Source organism: Suricata suricatta, chromosome 12, assembly GCF_006229205.1.
Source record: "Suricata suricatta isolate VVHF042 chromosome 12, meerkat_22Aug2017_6uvM2_HiC, whole genome shotgun sequence".
Classification (NCBI taxonomy): domain Eukaryota; kingdom Metazoa; phylum Chordata; class Mammalia; order Carnivora; family Herpestidae; genus Suricata; species Suricata suricatta.
This window is the reverse complement of record NC_043711.1, coordinates 98,889,313-98,909,166: the sequence shown is the minus strand read 5'-3', so window position 1 is coordinate 98,909,166 and position 19,854 is coordinate 98,889,313. Positions and strand designations below refer to the sequence as shown.

Sequence of the window (19,854 nt, the reverse complement as noted above, 5' to 3'; positions counted from 1 at the left end):
TGCCAACTGCCTATCTAAAATCACACATCCAAATTCCCTGGAATGCATGACCCCAACGTGCGGGAAGCTGACCCGCTCTTTGAGTTAATATCAGAGCTATTAGTCTAACAAAAGAATTTTTCATCTTGGAAATATTCAACTTCATCTATCTCTGAAAAATAAGCTTCAAAGTCAAACACCAGTAAAACGTCCAATCCTCTTCACACGCTTTATCCTGTACCCATCTCTCTCAAGTGGATTTAACTTTAGAAATGTATTTCTGTATGATAAAGAACTTTTTCAGCCCCATGTGTAAAACTGTCAATCTCATTAAAAGGAAGCCCAGCAGCCCGGGGAAATCTAAATCTTTAATCAATCTTGAAACATCTGTCAGACAGCGTATTTTCTGTAACTCCCACTATTTTACAAATGTTCCCCAGAAATTCACAGTTGCCCGCTGAAACTGACAGTTATGAAAAAAGAAATCAAATTGTCTCCCATAGAAGAGCGGGCTACTTGATGGCCAAACACCCTGTTCAGGAATGAAGTAGAACCAAATAGAGAGACAAAAGCTTTCCTTTTCCCTCTGCCCACAAGCTATACCCAGAACTCTCCTTTTATGATGGTGTAAGCGGGTACACGGGACAAGGAACTATAATCAGGCCTTTCGGGCAAGAAAAGCTAAAGGAATTTGCATATAAATCTTGCCTACTTTTTATAGGGAGCTGCTTCCTTATGAAAAAAAAGAAGTTGATACTAATAATTTATGGAGTCTAGATTCAACGTAGTAAAAAGGTTAAGGTATTTTCTTAACTCATTCCCTAGATCATTCTACTGAAGAGACTGAAGCATTTTAACAACCTAATAAAGGAAATAAGCAACCAAACTTTTTATGGAAATTAAATCAATGAACCATTTTAGTTTTGAGAACAAGTAGGTAAAATAAGGGGAGAATCCATGGGCCAACAAATCAAGCAAAAACATATTCTTGCAAAAGATCATGGATCCTCCTTTAGAAGGTTGAGCTAAAGCTGCCAATTTTCAATTTACAGATCAGATTGTCGCAAGCTGGGTTTACTGGGAAGCAGATTCTAAGAAGGAGATTTGAATTCTGGAAGTCTGATGAAAGGGCTCCCACGAGCAGCACCTAGGAAGGAGTCAAGGTGTAGGTCAGCTATGACCCTCTACAATACCCTCAGAGGATCCCCCCCATCCACCCAGGAACACGGATGCCTGCAGAATCTCCCAAACTGGGCAGCCCAGAAAAAGAGTCTGGCTGTTGGCCAGTTAGCTCTCTTCAGCAGCAGCAGGGGCCTTGGCTGAAAGGTGCCCGTCTACACTTCTCCGACTGGAGAAGGGAATGCTTCAGTCCCTGGAGGGTAGGGGGACGTCTGGGAGGCTCAGCACGATGCCCACTGCCTAGGTCAAACCTACACCCGGGGAACCTTTCCACAGTTAGGGCACTGAAGTGTCAAGCCCAATGGGAAAGGTCAAATACTCCCAGATTATGAAGGTCTAAGAGTTAGAGTCCTGCTAAGACTCCCAACTGGAATGTTGAAGTGGCCTTGGGTAAAAGCATGGAGGGTTTAGCCCCTTCCCAGGAGGTTTACTGATCAATGAATCACAGCACTGAAGCTAAGAGCTTGGGTGAATTCTTCAATTCATTCATTCACTCAACAGTTACTGAACTCCTAAAATGGGAAAAAGCAAAATGCCAGAGAGAACATGCTGTGCCCTGTGGAACTCACAGACTCTTGAGAGCCACATGATCAAAATGATATTCTCAAAACATAAACTTGGAAACAGCCGTGAGTGCTATGAAGAAACAGAAAGCAGGACTGTCCCACAGAATTCTCTACAATGGAAACAGCCATGAGTGCTATGAAGAAACAGAAAGCAGGACTGTCCCACAGAATTCTCTACAATGGAAACAGCCATGAGTGCTATGAAGAAACAGAAAGCAGGACTGTCCCACAGAATTCTCTACAATGATGGCAACATTCTGTATCTGAGCTGTCCAATATGGTAGCCGCTAGTGGAATGCGGCTATTGAACACCTGAAATGTGGCTAGTGTGACTAAGGAACTGAGGGGTTTTTAATTTTAAATTAATTTTAATACATTTAAAGGTAAAAGGATACATGGAGTGAGGGGCTCCTCCCACCCCTGAGGTCCAGGGGAATGCATCATGGTGCCAAGAGAGGTATCTCCGAATCAACGACATGCCAGCTGGGATTTTCGGGATGAGGAAAAAAGTAGGGAAAGTCAAAGTAAGAGGAAGAACTCTCTGATCAATGGAGCAGCATGTGCATGGGCAGTTAAGAAGGAAAGAGAACCTGGCCAGTGGAGAAACTAAAGAGGGCATGTTTGTCTTGAGCTCTGACCTGAGGGACACACTGATCTGAACACTGAGTGGGTGGCTATGAGATGTGGCAGGATCCAGATCACAGAGCATCTTGAGTACGTTATGTGTGTGTGTGAGGGGAAAGCATTTGAGAATATTTTGAATACAGGCAGGGTAGGATTAGGTTGGATATTGTTTAGATGATCAATCTGCAGTAAATAGAATAGATGTGCGGAGTCGGGGACTGAGCTGAGGATGGAGGCAGAGGAAACTCTTTCAAGAGTTACACACACACACACACACACACACACACACACACACACAGGACTGGCAGAAATAAGTTCTGGGAACGCACCTACTACAACTTCCTTGAAGGGAAGCTGGCTCTATTTATCAGAATTGAACACACACCACTTTGCAAGAGCAGCTCCTTTTCCAGGGCACACCTCGGAAATACAGTATCACGTATGCAGACAGGTGTGCGCCAGGAGGTGCGCTGCTTCCGTGTTTAACTAGCAAGAATGAGAAGTTGCCTTAAAGTGTCCAATAGTAGTATAACTAAAGAAGTTGTAAAACAGCCAAATAAATGAACAATGGGCGTCCATAAGAAGTGCTAAAAAGTGCTTCAATATAAAAAATAAAAAGGAACAGGGTACACGACAGCATTCAAGATGAACCCACGTGTGCAAAACACTCTATACAAGACCACCATGTTTATGTGTGCCTATGCACACACATCTTCACACAAATAGACAAGAATCTGCCCCCTCCCATATACCTAAGAAGTGAGACAAGTCTGGGGTATGAGAAAAACTCCTTCTTCATTCTGTTCTTTTTTGCATTCTTTTATTTATTTGCCATGCACACACAATGTAAAGCACTAGTTAAAAAGAACTTTAGAAGCCATCTCTTGTTGTAGTTAGAGTTCCTTCCTTCCTTCTTTCCTTCCTTCCTCCCTTCCTTTTCTCCTTCCTTCCCTCCTTCCTTGCTTCCTTTCCCTTCCTTCCTTCCTCCTTCCTTGCCTGCTTCCCTCCCTCTCTCCTTCCTTCCTTCTCACCTTCTTTGCTTCCTTCCCCCTTCTTTCCTTCCTCCCTCGCTCCCTCCCTTCCTTTCATTTTTCTTGCCAGAAATTCAACCCTGTCTTTGGGAATCCTAGGTAAATAATAAATTGAAAAAGCCATCTGTGTTTGAGGTCTGACACCAGTCACAGCAGCACAGTGGAATCCGGGTTTTCTCTGCTGTCCTCCACTCCCGAGGCTGACGGCGGGGGCACTGGGAAGACCCATCTGGGACCAAACAGAGTATTTTGTGGGCTCGGGCTTGCTCTTCCCCACGCACTAGCACACTTCTGGCTCGGAAGCGGACAGGTGGCGGGCAGGAAGGTCAGACAGTAATATCTCCATCTTGCTGCAACGGAGGCGGAGGTGTGAGAAGTTCAGTGACGCGCTCCGGTCACAGCAGATGGCCGGCAGTACCAGGACATGGTAAAGAAAGAAAACACAAAAGGCCCTTTCGATCCCAGCCTGATTTGTCTCCTGCACATGTTCACCTGCCCACGCGGAGGACTGCAGTTTGGATACCGCAAAAGGACCCCAACCAAAACAATCCCACAATGGAAGTCCACAAGACTCTTGGCGTTTCTTGGGAATTATAAAAATGTACACACATCATTTGCGAGCTAGGGTTACTCTCTGCTTCATAATTTAGTAGGTTAGATGGTCTTTCAAGGTTTCATTCATACTTGACGGTTTGCTCAGCTCCTACCACGTGCCCAGACACTATTCTAGCCACTGAGAATTCCACCGTTAACAAAACTGAACATTGTATCCTCTTGATGCTTAGAGACCAGTACAAAAAAAATGAGACATAAAGAAATGAATAATTTTTAAAAATCCTTACAGTCGTGAGGAATGACCATGGATGAAACAAAAAGTGGACGGGACACAGAATACCTGGCAGAGGCCAAGTGTAACTGGCTTGTTAGCAAACAGTTCTCGGGGGAGGGGACTTTTGAGCCGATGACTCGAGTAAGAGCCAATCACCGAAGGGCAGGACAGATAAAAGGAGGTGGTGAATGCACAGGACACACATGACAAACAGGAACAAAACGGAGCTGGTGGCTGGATATTAGAGAGAACAGAAGAGAAGCAAAGAGAGGCTCAAGATGCAGCCCGAAGCAAGGTCTCATGGTCTAATATCTAGGAACCACATAAACGGAATGTTCAGAAATTGCACCTAGTTCTCAGTAAAAAGATGCATCTCATCCCGCCTCCCAGCCAGATCTGTGGGAAGCATCTGACCAGACTGGCCAAGTTAATAAAAAATATTGGTTGGGCTGCATTAGTCAATATATATTTATCTGATTCAGTAAACGTCTTTTTACCCAATATATGTTGATCAAATTTACAGTTTTATACTTTAATTTTTTAACTTTTTTTAATGCTTTTTATTTATTTTTGAGAAACAGAGAGAGACAGCGTGAGCAGGGGAGGGTCAGAGAGAGAGGGAGACACAGAATCTGAAACAGGGCCCGACGCGGGGCTTGAACCCACGAACCGTGAGATCATGACCTGAGCTGAAGCCGGATGCTTAACCGACTGAGCCACCCAGGCGCCCCTATACTTTTACTTTTAGAGTAGAAATAAAAAAACAATCATGGGGCACCTGGGTGGCTCAGTCAGTTGAGTATCTGACTCTTGATTTCAGTTTAAGCCATGATCTCACAGTTCATGGGTTTGAGCCCTGAATCAGGCTCTGTGCTGACAGCATGGAACCTGCTGGAGCTTCTCTCTCTCTCCCTCTCTCTCTGCCCCTCCTCCCACATGTCTACGTGCTAGTTTGCTCTCTCTCAAAATAAATAGGTAAACACTAAAAAAAAACCCACAGTCACTCTTAACAAATGATTTATCACATCTTCTTAGTGAAAGACTTCTTACATAGCATTACCCAGGAAGGTGCTTTCCTAATAAAGTAAATCACCTCTTACGGGTTTCTAAATCCTAGTAGCAACTATGTTTTAAGCAGACTGTCACTCTAAAAAGAAAAAAAGACTATAAAACTGAAAAGATTCTAATTACAAAATTGCCAGGAACTCAACCTCTGAGGGGAGAAAATCTATACACAAATGGGTCCAGCCTTCATTTGTTCGACTAGCAAAACCCTGACAAAGCTCTCGAGAGAGCACACTTTGGGCAAGGGGAGGGGACGCGGGCATTCTCACAGATGGTGGGGACATGGAAGTGCCCTGTGGACAGGAACTTAGTCCCCAGCATGCTCTCCACTGGGTGAGAGGAGGGTCGTGCGTGACGCTTCTTGTACCCGAAGGAGAAGAATTACTCAAACGTTCTACGATCGACACACAGCCAGGATTCAAACTCAGGTTCATCACAGAGCTGCTGTGTGACCCAAACAAGAACTGAACCTTTCGGGCACTCGGCTTGTGATCTGTAAAGTGGGCACCAAAACACCTACTTCATGCACATATTTCAAAATAAATTACCAGAAGGAAGGAAAGAAGAATGAATAAATAATCAAATAAATATACAGAATACATTTATATACTAGAATCTTGTCTGAACTGCTGAAAAGCGGGATATGTTACTGAATAAGAAAACCCACGTCACAGAATATGGAGTTACATATTGCACACCTGTGCGCACACATACACACACGTGCGCACACACAACTTCAGACACAGACTATTCTGGAATAAACTATTCACAGTGGTTGCTTCTGGGAACTAGATTCCTGGGGACAAGGATGAAAGGAAATCTTACTGGTCAACGTATAAACTTTCTACCTCCAAATCCGTACCGAGTATTCGTATTACCTATTACAAGAAAAAAAAATCAAATAAAATTTAAGGGAATCAAACTAACCCTCCAGCATTAATTGCTGTGTTCCCTGATACTGAAGGTGCAAACTACATACCAGCAACAATTATGAGAAATTCTAGAACATTCTACCATTCAGGCATACAATCTGCAACCACGTTAGGTGGGACATAAATTGAATATCTGTTCTATTATTCTGATCTGTAGCAAAATCACTGACACTTGGTCAGCAAATATTGCATTTTTTTCATGAGAGACAGAGAGACAGAGAGAGAGAGCGCGCGTGCGCACAAGCAGGGGAGGGGCAGAGAGAGAGAGAGAATCCCAAGCAGCATCTACACTGTCAGTATAGAGCCTGACGTGGGGCTCAATCTCACAGACTGTGAAATTGTGACTTGAGCTGAAATCAAGAGCTGGACGCTTCACTGACCAAGCCACCCAGGCACCCCCAGGTCCGCAAATACTGAACACTCACTATGGGCTGGCGATCACGGTGAATAAGAAGGCTGAGGTCTTTGGCCTCATAAAACTTACACCCTAGTGGGAGGAGAAATAACCTACAAAAAAAAATTATGAAGAAAAATATCTGGCACAAAAGTTAAGAAAATCTAAAAATCCTGGGGCGCCTGAGTGGCTCAGTCGGTTGACCCTCCGACTTCGGCTCAGGTCAGATCTCACTTTCGTGGGTTTGAGCCCCACGTCAGGCTCTGTGCTGACAGCTAGCTCAGAGCCTGGAGCCTGCTTCTGGTTCTGTGTCTCCTTCTCTCTCTGCCCCGCCCCCTCTCATGTTCTGTCTCTCTCTGTATCAAAAATAAATAAAACATTAAAAAAAATTAAAAAAAAAAGAAAATCTAAAAATCCTATGCATGGTCTCAAATTAGAACAGTGTTCTAGAAGGATATGAGGAAAAGGCTTTTTAGGTAGTGGTCATGGCATGTCGTTCTGAGGCACGAATATAAGTTAAAATCTGGAGACCAAGAGAGAGCCAGGCAGGAGAAAATCAGAGGGAAGGGCCATTAATGGAGATTTATTCAAAGTGATGGAGATCTCTCAGGGCAAACCCCCCAGGACATGGTCCTGTCAAACCTCACTTCCCTCCACCTTTTACATCTGAATTCATGGACGGTTGAGAACTATGAGAACTAGACTAGATTCGTCACATCTCGATTTGGAGCCAATGTTGGTAGAATACAACTCGGCTCAAAAAGTGGTTCTTTTGCAAATTAGCTAAAGTATCTGTGTATTTGGGGTGCCTGGGTGGCTCAGTCCATTAAGCATCTGACTTCAGTTTTCAGGTCATAATCTCGCCTTTTGTGAGTTCGAACCCTGTGTCAGGCTCTGTGCTGACAGCTCGGAGCCTAGAGTCTGCCTCAGATTCTCTTTCTCCCTCTCTCTCTGCACCTCTCCATCTTCTGCTCATGCGTCTGTCTCTCTCCTTCAAAAATAAACAATAAAAAATATTTTTAATCAAATAAAATACCTGCATATTTTCAGATAGACACCTAGAACTCTGAAGAAACAGTTCCTAGGAAGACTCAGTTTTACTAGGGGATTCAAAGAGGTGTGATTTCTTCAAGGTTTTAAAATAAAAGTTCTGGGGCACCTGGGTGGCTCAGTCAGGTAAGCCTCTGACTTCGGCTCAGGTCATGATCTCAACTTCGTGGGTCCAAGCCCCGCATTGGGCTCTGTGCTGACAGCTCGGAGCCTGGAGCTTGCTTCTGATTCTGTGTCTCCTTCTCTCTCTCTGCCCCTCCCCGCTCATGCTCTGTCTCTCTCTGTCTCAAAAATAAATAAAACATTAAAAATTTTTTTGAAAAAAAATAAAAGTTCTTTTATTGAACTAGTATGTGGCTTTAAGATAATAAACTGCATTTTTAGACTTTAACTGCTTTCCTAAACAATGAAAGTTGTATTAAGGGAAAGTACAGAACTCCTTCTAATGTTTCAATGTAATTTGAGTTAGTCCATTCATAGACAGACTTTTTTCTGTATTAACCACTACAGTATTCATTGTTAAACATAAATGAGGAGAAGATGAAAAGAAGGCTTGGGCAAATTTGAGACATATTTGTTGGGGGAGCAGTCAGGGTGACGTATGTACTACGCTACATTATGGCGATATCAGATGGAAGTTTCATAAGAGGATGGTACTGAGAACATGCGGTATTTTTTCTTAGGACCGAATTTTTAAGATATTTGTATAAAATCAAGCCATATGGCAACTGTAAATTTTACAAAGAAGAGTTACAAAACCTACTTCAAGAGAGAAGTACAAGCATCCCGAGTCTCCCAGACTTCAGTCACACACACACACACACACACACACACACACACACACACACACACACGGGCCGCCATTTGCATTTGTGCGGTACCTACGTGTCCCACCACCTACCTTCACTGTTTCTGCCATTTCGTGGCAATAGACTGCGCTATGAGTTCATTACCCATTAAATAACTTCACTTTTTAGATCAAATAAGCTTATTTAAAGAGGAAGCCACACACTTTTATCTTAAATGGAAAACCAATTATCACTTTAAGTTAAATGTAAAATTTCATGCAATAGAAAGCTAAGGAATACAAGAAAACCGAAGACTGGCACCTGGAGTCTCTGCACCTCGCGGTGGCTTTTTTCTCCATTAAAAGGGGCCTCAGGTCATCAGCTCTTTGAGAGGAGTCAAATAAGAAGTCATGCTTTTTTTCTCGTTTTATGATTCAATGCTATTTAGTGCCCTAATAATTTCTTTCTCTCAAGACCTATAATTCCCGCACCTGAGGACCACTGTTAGAGTTAACAGGAAGGAATACTGTGGCCAGTCCTTCACTCAAAAATCTGCCATTTTGCCAATATACGCAACTCTATATTTTCTAAGATGGCGTTTCATGAGCAGCTCCTCAGTAAACCCAATGCTATAAAAATGTATTACTGGGGCGCCTGGGTGGCTCAGTTGGTTGGGCATCCGACTTTGGCTCAGGTCATGATTTCACGGTTCGTGAGTTTGAGCTCCACATTGGGCTCTGCACGGACCACACAGAACCTGCTTGGATTGCTCTCTCTCCGTCTCTCTCTGCCCCTCCCCAGCTTGTGCTTTCTATCTCTCTCAGAATACATAAACTTTTAAAAACTAAAAACAAAAAAAAAATAATAAAGTTAACAGCAAGAGAAAGTAAAACACCTTCTGTTCTTCATTATGAAAGCCATGATTCCTCTGCTGAGGTATGAGTGAATTAATTTTTACCAGCTTATTGTTCTGAAAGACAATGAACAAGAAATATCACTGCAACCATTCAACAAAAAAAACATAAAAATCAACAGTATCACCAGTCATTAAGTCCCTACTACTGTGAGTCAGGCACAGGGTTAAGAGATTGATATGCTTATCTTTTATGAGAAGTGTACTATTAACCTTATTTGATGAAGCAAAATTTCAGAAAGAGTAAGCAATTTCCTCAAGGCCAAAGACTCAGTAAGTGGCCACGCTGAGATCCAAACTGAAGTGTCAGTCCGAAATTTATAAATTTATGCTATTTCCACCATGGGAAAAATAATGCATCAATTCCATTAGGAAAGAAAGAGAGAGGGGGAGAAGAAAGAGAGAGAGAGAGAGAGAGAGAGAGAGAGAGAGAGAGAGAGAGAGAGAGAAAGGAAAGAAAGAAAGAAAGAAAGACAGAAAGAGAGACAGAAAAAGAGAGAGAGAGAGAGAGAGAGAGAGAGAGAGAGAAAGAAAGAAAGAAAGAAAGAAAGAAAGAAAGAAAGAAAGAAAGAAAGAAAGAAAATAAAGGAGAAGAGAGGAGGGAGAGAAGGGGATGGGGGAGGAGTGTAAAAGAGTGGAGGGGAGGGGAGAGGAGAGGAGAGGTGTCCTAATAAGATTTGTAAAAACTGTAATCAAGATTATTTTAAAATTCATATAAAAAAGCAATGGAACTAGAATACCTAAAACAATTTTGAAAGAAGGGCGCCTGGGTGGCTCAGTTGGTTGAGTGTCTGACTTCGGTTCAGGTCATGATCTCAGGGTTCGTGTGTTAGAGCCCTGTGTCACGCTCTGTGCTGACCACTAGCTCAGAGCCTGGAGCCTGCTTCAGATTCTGTATCTCCTTCTCTCTCGGGCCCTCCCCTGCTCACGCTGACTCTCTCTGTTTTTCAAAAATAAATAAAAAGCATTAAAAAATTAAAAAAAAAACAATTTTATTTTTTTTAATTCAATATACTTTTTGGTTTTATACTGGATATTATCATCTCAGTTTTACTTTTTTATTTTTTTATAATAGTTTATTGTCAAATTAGTTTCCATAAAAAAACAATTTTAAAAGAGAAAAATAAAGTGGGAGGAATCAGTCTTTCCTGTTTCAAGACTTATTGTAGGGACGCCTGGGTGGCTCAGTCAGTTAAGCGTCCGACTTTGGCTCAGGTCATGATCTCACGGTTCGTGGGTTTGAGTCCCGCATTGGGCTCTGTGCTGACTGCTAGCTCAGAGCCTGAAACCTGCTTCGGATTCTGAATCTCTTTCTCTCTCTGCCCATCCCTTGTTCACACTCTGTCTCTCTGTGTCTCTCAAAAATAAATAAAATGTAAAAAAAAAAAAAGACATATTGTATTGCTACATGTACAGACATATACAGACATACCGCCGCACACATACGGGCATACGAAACAGTGGGACAGAATGGAGAACTTAAGAATAGAAACACATAAATATGCACAATGGAGGAAAGACAGCCTTTTCAACAAACGGTGCTGTAGCAGTTGGCCATACGTAGGCAAAAAATGAACCTAGACCCGAAAGCACACCTTATGCAAAAATTAACTCTAAATGGATCATGGGCTGAAATGCAAAAGGTAATACTATAAAACATCTAGAAAAAAACATGTGAGATCTTGGTCTGGACAAAGTGTTAGTACCAAAAGCATGAGCAAAAAAGGAATAAACTGGGTTTTATCACAACTAAAAACTTTTGTTCTGGGGGGGGTCCTGGGTGGCTCAGTCGGTTGAGCATCTGACTTCAGTTCAGGTTGTGATCTCAAGGGTTGTGGATTCAAGCTATGTGACTGGGCTTTGCGCTGACAGTGCAGAACCCACTTAGGAGTCTGTCTTCCTCTGTCTGCCCCGCCCCTGCACATGCACACGAGCGCTCTTTCTCTCTCTCTCAAAAATCAATAAACATTAAAAAAAAAAAAAAAACTTTGGCTCCGTGAAAGACCTTGTTTAGAAGGTGGGGAAGACACACCACCTAAGCTACCCGCTGAGAGGACAGGCGTCTGGAATATATAAAGAACCCTCGAAACTCAACAGTTAGTAAACAAGCGACCCAATTAGAAAATGGGCAAAAGACGCACACAAGTATTTTACCAAGATGTATGTCCTCATGGCAAATAAGACATGAAAAGGCCCTCACCATTGCTACCCATTAGGGAACTGGAAATCAAACCCACGATGATATATCACCACCCATACATCAGAATGTCTAAAATAAAAAATAGTGAGGGCACCAAAAATTGGTGACATCAAATGGTGGTACAGATGCAGAGAAACTAGACCAGACGTTGCTGGTGTGAACACAAAAGGGTACAAATACTATAAAACAGTCTGGCAGTCTCTTAAAAACACTACACGTGCAAATACTAATACCACCCAACAGTATTACTCCCTAGAGTGCCATTTGCCTAGAGGAATGAAAACCTTTATTCCTGCAAAAATCTGTACACGAACATTTATATCTGCTTTATTCATAACAGTCCCAACCTGGAAACCACATTAGATGCTTTTAATAAATGATGGCGAAGCAAACTATGGTCCATCCATTCCATGGGATATGATCTAGCTATAAAAGAAGGAATGGACGGCATACGGATGGCTCAGTCAGTTAAGCATCTACTTTTGGCTTCAGCTCAGGTCATGATCCTTTGATTCATGAGTTTGAGTCCCATGTTGGGCTCTGCACTGAGCATGGAGCCGGCTTGGGATTCTCTGTCTCCCTCTCTCTTTCTGCCCCTCCCCTGCTCACTCTCCCTCTCAAAATAAATAAACATTAAAAGAAAAAAAGTAATGAACCATGATAAGCATGACAATCACAACAATTTCAGAGAATTATGCTGAGTAAAAAATAAATGAAAGGAAATCTTCCCCAAAATCCCAAAAGGTTACGCACCTATGGCTCCATTTACGTAATATTCTCAAAATGATAAAATTATAAAAACGGAAAACAGATTCGTGCTCACCAAGGCTTCAGGGCTGTGGGAAGGAGAAGAGGAGGGGAAGCTATAAAAGAAGAAGGACTTGTGGTGAAGGAATGTTCTGTCTCTTGATTGTACCAATTCAGTCCCCTGATGGTGGTGCTGTCCTATACATATCAAGGATGTGACCAATGGAGAAACTGCATAGGAGAGATCTCCTTGCATTATTTCTTCCAACTGCATGCGAACCTACAATTATCTAAAGAGAAGGGCGCCTGGGTGGCTCAGTCCATCAAGCATCCGAATTCAACTCAGGTCACGATCTCGTGGTTTGTGAGTTCGAACCCCGTATGGGGTGACCAGCCCTGAAAGGTCACCTGTGCTGACAACACGGAGCCTGGAGTCTGCTTCCGATTGTGTGTCTCCCTCTCTCTACCCCTCCCTTGATCACACGCTGTCTCTCTCTCTCTCTCTCTCTCTCTCTCTCTCTCTCTCTCAAAAATATACAAACATTAAATGAATAACATAAAATAAAGATAAAGATAAACAGGGGCGCCTGGGTGGTTCAGTAGTTGAGCGTCCAACTCTTGATTTCAGCTCAGGTCATGTTTCCAGGGTCGTGGGATCAAGCCTCGAGTCTGGCTTTACACCAAGCATGGAGCCTGCTTAAGATTCTCCCTTTTTCTCTCTCCGGCGGCCCCTCTCCCATTCGCAAGCACACTCTCTCTCTAAAATAAAGATATAAATAAAAAAATAAACAAAATTGTTAAAATGTTCCTTTAAAAAATGAGACAGTGGCTCTTAATCTTGTGGAAATTGTGGGGGGTGAGAGGTGAGAGGCCCGGGGGCAGGTCCGACCTCCGGAAGAAGCTGATCAAAGCTATGAAGCACCGCCCCAGAAAGGTCAGCGGCATCCTATCCCAGGGCTTTCTTACGGACTCCACTCAAGAACATAATACACACAAGCCAACATTCATGTTCTCTGGCAACCAGGGCGTGAAGGGAGGCTTAGAACACTAGTAAGATAAAGACCGTCCCCCAACTACTCAGCAGAGATCAGCTTCCCGATACTTACTCAAAATGTAGCCATCTGCAGCCTAGAAAGAAGCTATTTTAACTTCAACGTTCACACATTCCCGTGGCATTTCTACACTCACAGTTTCATTTTGAATTTCAGAGGAACGGGGATGCAGGAGGGAAGCAGCAGAATCTCTTCCCGGCTTAGAATCTCCAAAGTCTTTATTCCCACCCAACTCAAATCACATTCCTGAAGTAAGAGGGAAATCAAACTTGACCTTCCTTGTTTCACCAAAACAGAACGGGGAGATTTCTGACAGATCTCTGCACTTCAATGTTTGACCTGTTGCTCAGACTAATTCAGCCTTAAGTACGTATATATTAACCTCATGTTAACAATAAAAGTCCAAAAATAGACTATGAAGCCTTTGAGGATGAAGACTGGACCTATCAATGGTTTACTGGGATCCCAACACGAGATGCACTCGATAAATATTTGATGAATGATTTAAACAAAAAATGAAAGCAAATAAAGCCCAAATGAAAACTAAATTCTTAAAATACTCATGATAAGGATTTTCCATAAAACTTACAAAGCTACTTAAAAAGTAAATATTTCTAGTCAATGATGAATATGATAAAAAAATACATGGCAGATGTGGGGAAAATCATCACGTTAGCAATCTGGTTTATGTCTACATAGAAAGTCACTAAATTGGCCATTCTTTGCTTAAATCAGTTTTGGGGAGGATGATGAAAGGCTGGCTTTACACACAATTAATAACATCCACCTGGCCCATCCAATAAAGATGACTAAAATACAGGCTGAAAAGCACTTCTGACACAAAAACTGTAGAAACTGATTCACACGGGGACACTGAGTGGTCCTGACTTAGGCGTGTGTATTCACGCTACATGACCAGGACTTCCCCCGCTGCAATGTTACCCCCAAAGCCTCTGCCTCTTGAGGAAGAAAAATGGCGCTCCGAGTATCTCACTGAATGGTTGAATTCTGATGTTATGACTGTAACTTTGTCCAGGTACCACTAAAACGGTGGATTCTCTATGAATCGCCTACGGATCCAAACCCCCTAAATATCACAGTTGCTTTGGCATTCTGGATGAGGTCAAACAGGGAAACAAAAGAGAAAGAAAATATTCTGCCTAACATCTGGCCATTAACTAACCAAGTTTTCAAATCCAGTCTCTGCCCCCCAAGAGAAAGCTCCCCAAACTAACAGAAATTCCTCCTGGTCTGATGAGCTCATTCAAACTGAAGTTTCATGGTGATGGGTTGCTCCGCCCTTGATTATCTTTGTCATTTATCTAAGGATCACGAAAAATCCTACGAAGGCAAATATTCTTTCTACGCCTAGCGTCATTGCCGAGCAACGTTCGTGCGTGCACATTAATTACTGTCTCGGTATTGAGTTTGTTTTCCAAACTAAACAGCAAGTACGTGGAGGAGAAGCGGTCCCATAATAACCTCCATCATAGTCCTTAACAGCACTGGAAGCAAGAAAGACAGGTAATACACATTAATTAGGTTTCCACTGGGTCAAGTCCTTGTGTTTAGCCCTTTGTACGGATCATCTATTAGGTAGGTATTAGGAGTCTCCTTATTTTACAGGAGACTGAGGCTCCTTAAGGAATTCACCAAAAGTCACATAATCAGTCGCTGAGTTAGGATTTTAAGCGTCTCGTGTCAGAGGGTATGCACTTAAACCAGTTCGCACTGATGGATCCATTCACTCATTCGCTCAATAAATCTTGGTCAAGAAAACTGCTGATCAAGTGCTACGCACCATTCCAGCACTGGGATTCAGCTCTAGTGAAAAGACAGATTAGTCACAGCCCTCATGGTGCCTCTGTGCTATTTGGGGGATACGGGAAATCAACAACATAAAATAAACAGACCAGTACATGAAGAAGCCTAGGAAGAAGAAATGGAAGGGTTTGGGGGAGAAGGAGGCAAGGAATAAAATTAAGTATCTGGAAGGCCTTAGTGAGCAAGGGGCATTTGAAGAAAGAACTGAAGGAGATAAGGAAGCCAGCCTGGAAGAGATACCTGAGGGAACAGCATTCCAAGCAGAGGGAACAGAAGAAGGGTTCTCAGTCAGATAGGAACTCCAAACCACGGGAAGGCTTTTCCCATGAATTGCATGGAAAGGCATTTGGGGTCTGAGCAGCCAGGGAGACAAATTAGGAGATGTATTACAATGTTACAGGGAGGAGATTATGGGGACCTGGACCAGGGTGGAAGGGGTAGATAATATGAGAGACAGACTGTAGATTTATTTCAAAGATAGAGCCCACGGGATCTCCTGACGGATTGGTTGGCAGAGAGAGATAAGAGACAGAAATGTGCCCCAAGTTGGATTGTTTGCCGTTTGCTTGCTTGCTGGATTCACGTTTTCCAGGGCAACTAAAATGTTAGACCTCTAGTGGCCGAGTTGCAGACTCCAGGGGAAGCCAGTTTGGATCAAACAGTCAAGGGTTTGGATGCATTAAGTTTGAGACTCTCAGACGTCTAGGTGGGCTGCAGGCTGGGCAGGAGGAGAGGGCCCTGGTGTACAGGAGCATCAGGCATGGATTTCAGGGCGAGTGATCGCGAGACTGATGCACGTGATGTGAACAGGTCTGAATTTAAACACTGAGCTTGCATGGCAGTTACTGATTGGAAATTCCCTCAGTTGCAAAGGAAGAAACCAAGTGAAGACAGTGCTGGGACACCACCTAAGCCATACACTCGGTCAGGTTCATGATGTGCAAATCTCCTGGTTCACCACCCCTCTAGGAATACATTTTTAGTGCCTTCGCTGGATTAGCCAGATAAGTGTAGACCACTGTTCCTTGTCCCCCAAACTGTGGCACAGATATTCCTGAACAAACACCATATCCAGGGCACAGCTTGAGACCTCCATGCCCAGTGGAGATGAAGATATGAAGATCCTGAAACCTGGAGTTAATGAGTTGAGTTTCATTAAGCTTTTGGATGTTTATGCAAAAAAGTCAGTCTATACATGTTGCTGACTCACTTCAACCATAGAAGATCTCAACTGAAAATGAGCACTTCTCTTTGATCTCTTTGAATGGAGATGGCCTTAAAATGTCTCCTGTCCCATTAAGTAAAATCACTTAAATATATGGAATTTATAAAACTTTATCTGATGAAAACACCTAGATCTGAAAAACCGTTTATGCCATGGGACACTTGTAGACAGAAAGATATCTACAATCCCCCCATCCACAAACCCTAACTCACCTTTGATTATACCAAACAAATAATATAATTCGAATCAACGCTATGCTTTCTTTAAAAAAAATTTTTTTTTACATTTATTTATTTTTGAGAAGCAGAGAGAGACAGAGCACAAGTGGGGGAGGGGCTGAGAGAGAAGGAGCCACAGAACCCGAAGCAGGCTCCAGGCTCTGAGCTGTCAGCACAGAGCCTGATGCGGGGCTTGAACTCCCAAACGGCGACATCATAACCTGAGCCAAAGTTGGACACTTAACTGACAGAGCCGCCCAGGCGCCCCCAATGCTATGCTTTCACTACCTTTTCATGGAGATCATCTTAGTCAGTGTTCCCAACATCATGGAACAGTGTTCATTGTACAGATTAGAAAACTGAGGGCAAAAGAGGTCAAGGCTACGGAGTTAATGAGTAATAGAAGCAAAATTGGCTCTCTTTTCTCCTTTTCCAAATCTGAGGGGGCATTCCTTGGCAGAACAGCTGCTCACCATGAAATGTGTTTTTTTGTTTAATTATAAACCCTCCCAAACACGGTTCTAAGCCACACACATTTGTCTGGATTCCATTAATAAAACTACCATGTCATATTAGTTCCTCAAGAAGCTTTTGAATTGCAAAGTCACATATCACCGCATAGTTCAACATGCACATTTGAGTGCCTACTGTGTACCAGACCTGATGCCCAAGCCCTGGCTGAGACTCCCACATGCTACCTGCTAGTCTAGGCCATATGCAGCCTAGACTAACACCCCGGGCATTTCTCACTCTGGACAGAGGGTCTCTATGCAGTTCCCGGAAGCCTTCTTCCCCACCACTTGCAGTAACTTCATTTTGCAGTGTTTTCTGACAACTACGTAATCAGCCTCTTGAGTTCATATAAATAAATTACATCATCAGATCCCTGGGAAAAAAATTTAACTGGTGATAAAACCAGTGTTTAATAAAGAAGACCAGGTTTTGCTGGTTGTATCTTTGACCTTTCCATGAGCAATAATTATCATTCCACTGATATCCTAAAACCTACACAAGTACTAACACTGACAAAATGACTAAATCCTGAAAATGAGACTTCTCACTGGCATCCAATACACTGTAAAATATAAAATGAATACAAACCAAACTATATTTCCTTTCCTTCTGCTTCAAATATCTGTCTGTAAACATTGGCACCCATATAGGACCATATTATGTCAGCTGTGATAATATAGAAAATAATCCCAATTACCATAAACTAGAAAGTTATGGTAACTAGTCTTTCAAATAAATCACCACGTGTCACAATTTGGCATAAACTCCGATCCTTATGAATAATTCACATTTTGCACATTAATAATGCATGCCTTCTTCCATGTGGAATGCTTCCTAACATAGAATCGATGTCTCTTATCTATTTCCTCAACTGACATGATGGAGTAAATCTAAAATTAGATTGCATTTTTTAATGCTCCCTTAAAAATGGTAACAACTCGGCTGGCCCATAGGTCATCAAAAATACAAACCCCTATGACTTCTTGCCCTTTGCGCAGGAGTCACTAGGTTAAGCACCCTAACAATAGTTGCTCCTGCTGAAGACAGTATTTGCACAGCAGAAAAGATCAAGGAAACTTACACAGGGCTGATAGGGACGGGCTAGCTCAGTTACATTTCTTCCTAATTACACGTGTTATGTATTCACAATAACACGGCACCTACTTGCTAAAACATGGTAACCAGCAGGGGAAAAGAAGAAAACAAGAAATCAAAGGGCCAAAACAAATCAGGAAGAGTTTTAATAATTACAGATGTTTCCTATCATCCTCCCCAGCTGATTAGCGCAGCTAAATTTCTTTTCAATTGTCAGTAAAATTATCCGGCGCATAAATACAGTACAAAGACCAAGTAAGAGAAAGGTGCCAACGACATAGAGAAAGACATTCCGGGTATCACCGTAAGTGTACTCCCCGTGTGGCCATTCCACATCATTGCTGATATGATCCTTTCAGACATTACTAAACTTTCTGCCCCTCCCCCCAACCCCCACACCCCAAACACACACAACAAACAAAAAACCGTGACAGTATTTGACACAAGCCCAAGAGAAATGAGGTAACTTGAAATCAGGGGGTGAAAAAGTCATTCCAGTATGCGCCCCCCTCTCTGGAGAATTTCCTTCACCATCACTCAGTCTCAAAGAGAAGCAGAACGAGTTCTCTCTGAAGTCCTATCAATGAAAAGCAAAGGGAAAGGAGGCAAAAGAGCGTTTTAAGAAAGGAGCCATCCCTAAGCCCACATCTGTCCCCTACAGTACCCTCGGGTTCATTCATTCCTGTGCTACATCTTTAGGGGGCACTTGCTCTGTGCCAGGGATTACGCTGCACCCTAAGAATCTCCCCAGTGGGCTTTCAAAGTGCATTGCAGCAACAGAAATCCGCCGCCCGGGCTACGGACCGGAGAGAATCCAGATTCATTCGGGCATCCGCCCCGGCTGGCCAGGCCACACCGCCTTTGCCAACAGCTGGGTCAGAGGCGGGTCATCGTCCAGGACTGGAAGCCCGGAGAGACCTTGAGCTTGGCAGCCATGGGGGGGGGGGGGGTCGGGCAGAGGGTCACCGACCCCGTTCACACCGACAGCGCCCTCCTGCCCTCCTTCCTCAGCCAGCCGCCCATCGCCCGGGAAAGTTGAGTTGCCGGCGAGTGGGAAGAGGGGACCCGGGGGCGTCCGGCAGGCTCGGCACCCCGACTCCCTGGGCTACCGGGAAATGTTTATTTCCAGGCGACGGGCTCCAGTTCGGCTCCGAAGCCGCACACGCGGCCGCCGGCAGAAAGCCGAGTCATCCGAGGGATAAAGATAGCTCCATTACGCGCCGGACCGGCCTCCCAGGGGCGCCGGGCACCCGCGCGCGGCCGGGGTGTCCCTCCAGCCTCCGGGGATGCTGGCGGGGGAGGACGACAGCTGAAGCCCGAGCAGGGAAAAAGGAGGAAAAAAACCCAAAAAACCCACCGCGATCGATACCTACCCCCAGGCGTCGGCTCCGGATCCTCACGTAGCCCTGCTTCACTATGTCATTAAAATTGGAAGCCATCCCGGACGGCCGGCGACCCCTCGCCCGAGCGCACGCACCGAGGCGGCTCCGGGGCGGGTTTCGGGGCCGGGTGGGCAGAGGCGCGGGGAGGGGAGGGGCGGGAGGGGGACAAAGTTGACAGGGCGACGCTGCGGCGGCGGCGGCGGCTCGGCGCGGCTTCAGGAGGCGCGCATCACGGTGTGCGCCCCCCG

The 19,854-nt window shown here is 43.9% G+C and overlaps 1 protein-coding gene across 1 annotated transcript in view; it reads right to left on the bottom strand.

The window, feature by feature from the left end:
• DOK5 (docking protein 5) overlaps positions 1–19,845 on the bottom strand; it is a 161,269-nt gene extending 141,424 nt beyond the window's left edge. The window contains exon 1 of the mRNA XM_029917093.1: positions 19,598–19,845. Within this exon, the coding sequence (XP_029772953.1) occupies positions 19,598–19,663 (66 nt within the window). The 5' untranslated portion in view covers positions 19,664–19,845. The remainder of the gene's footprint in view (positions 1–19,597) is intronic.
• Between the last annotated feature and the right edge of the window lie 9 nt (positions 19,846–19,854).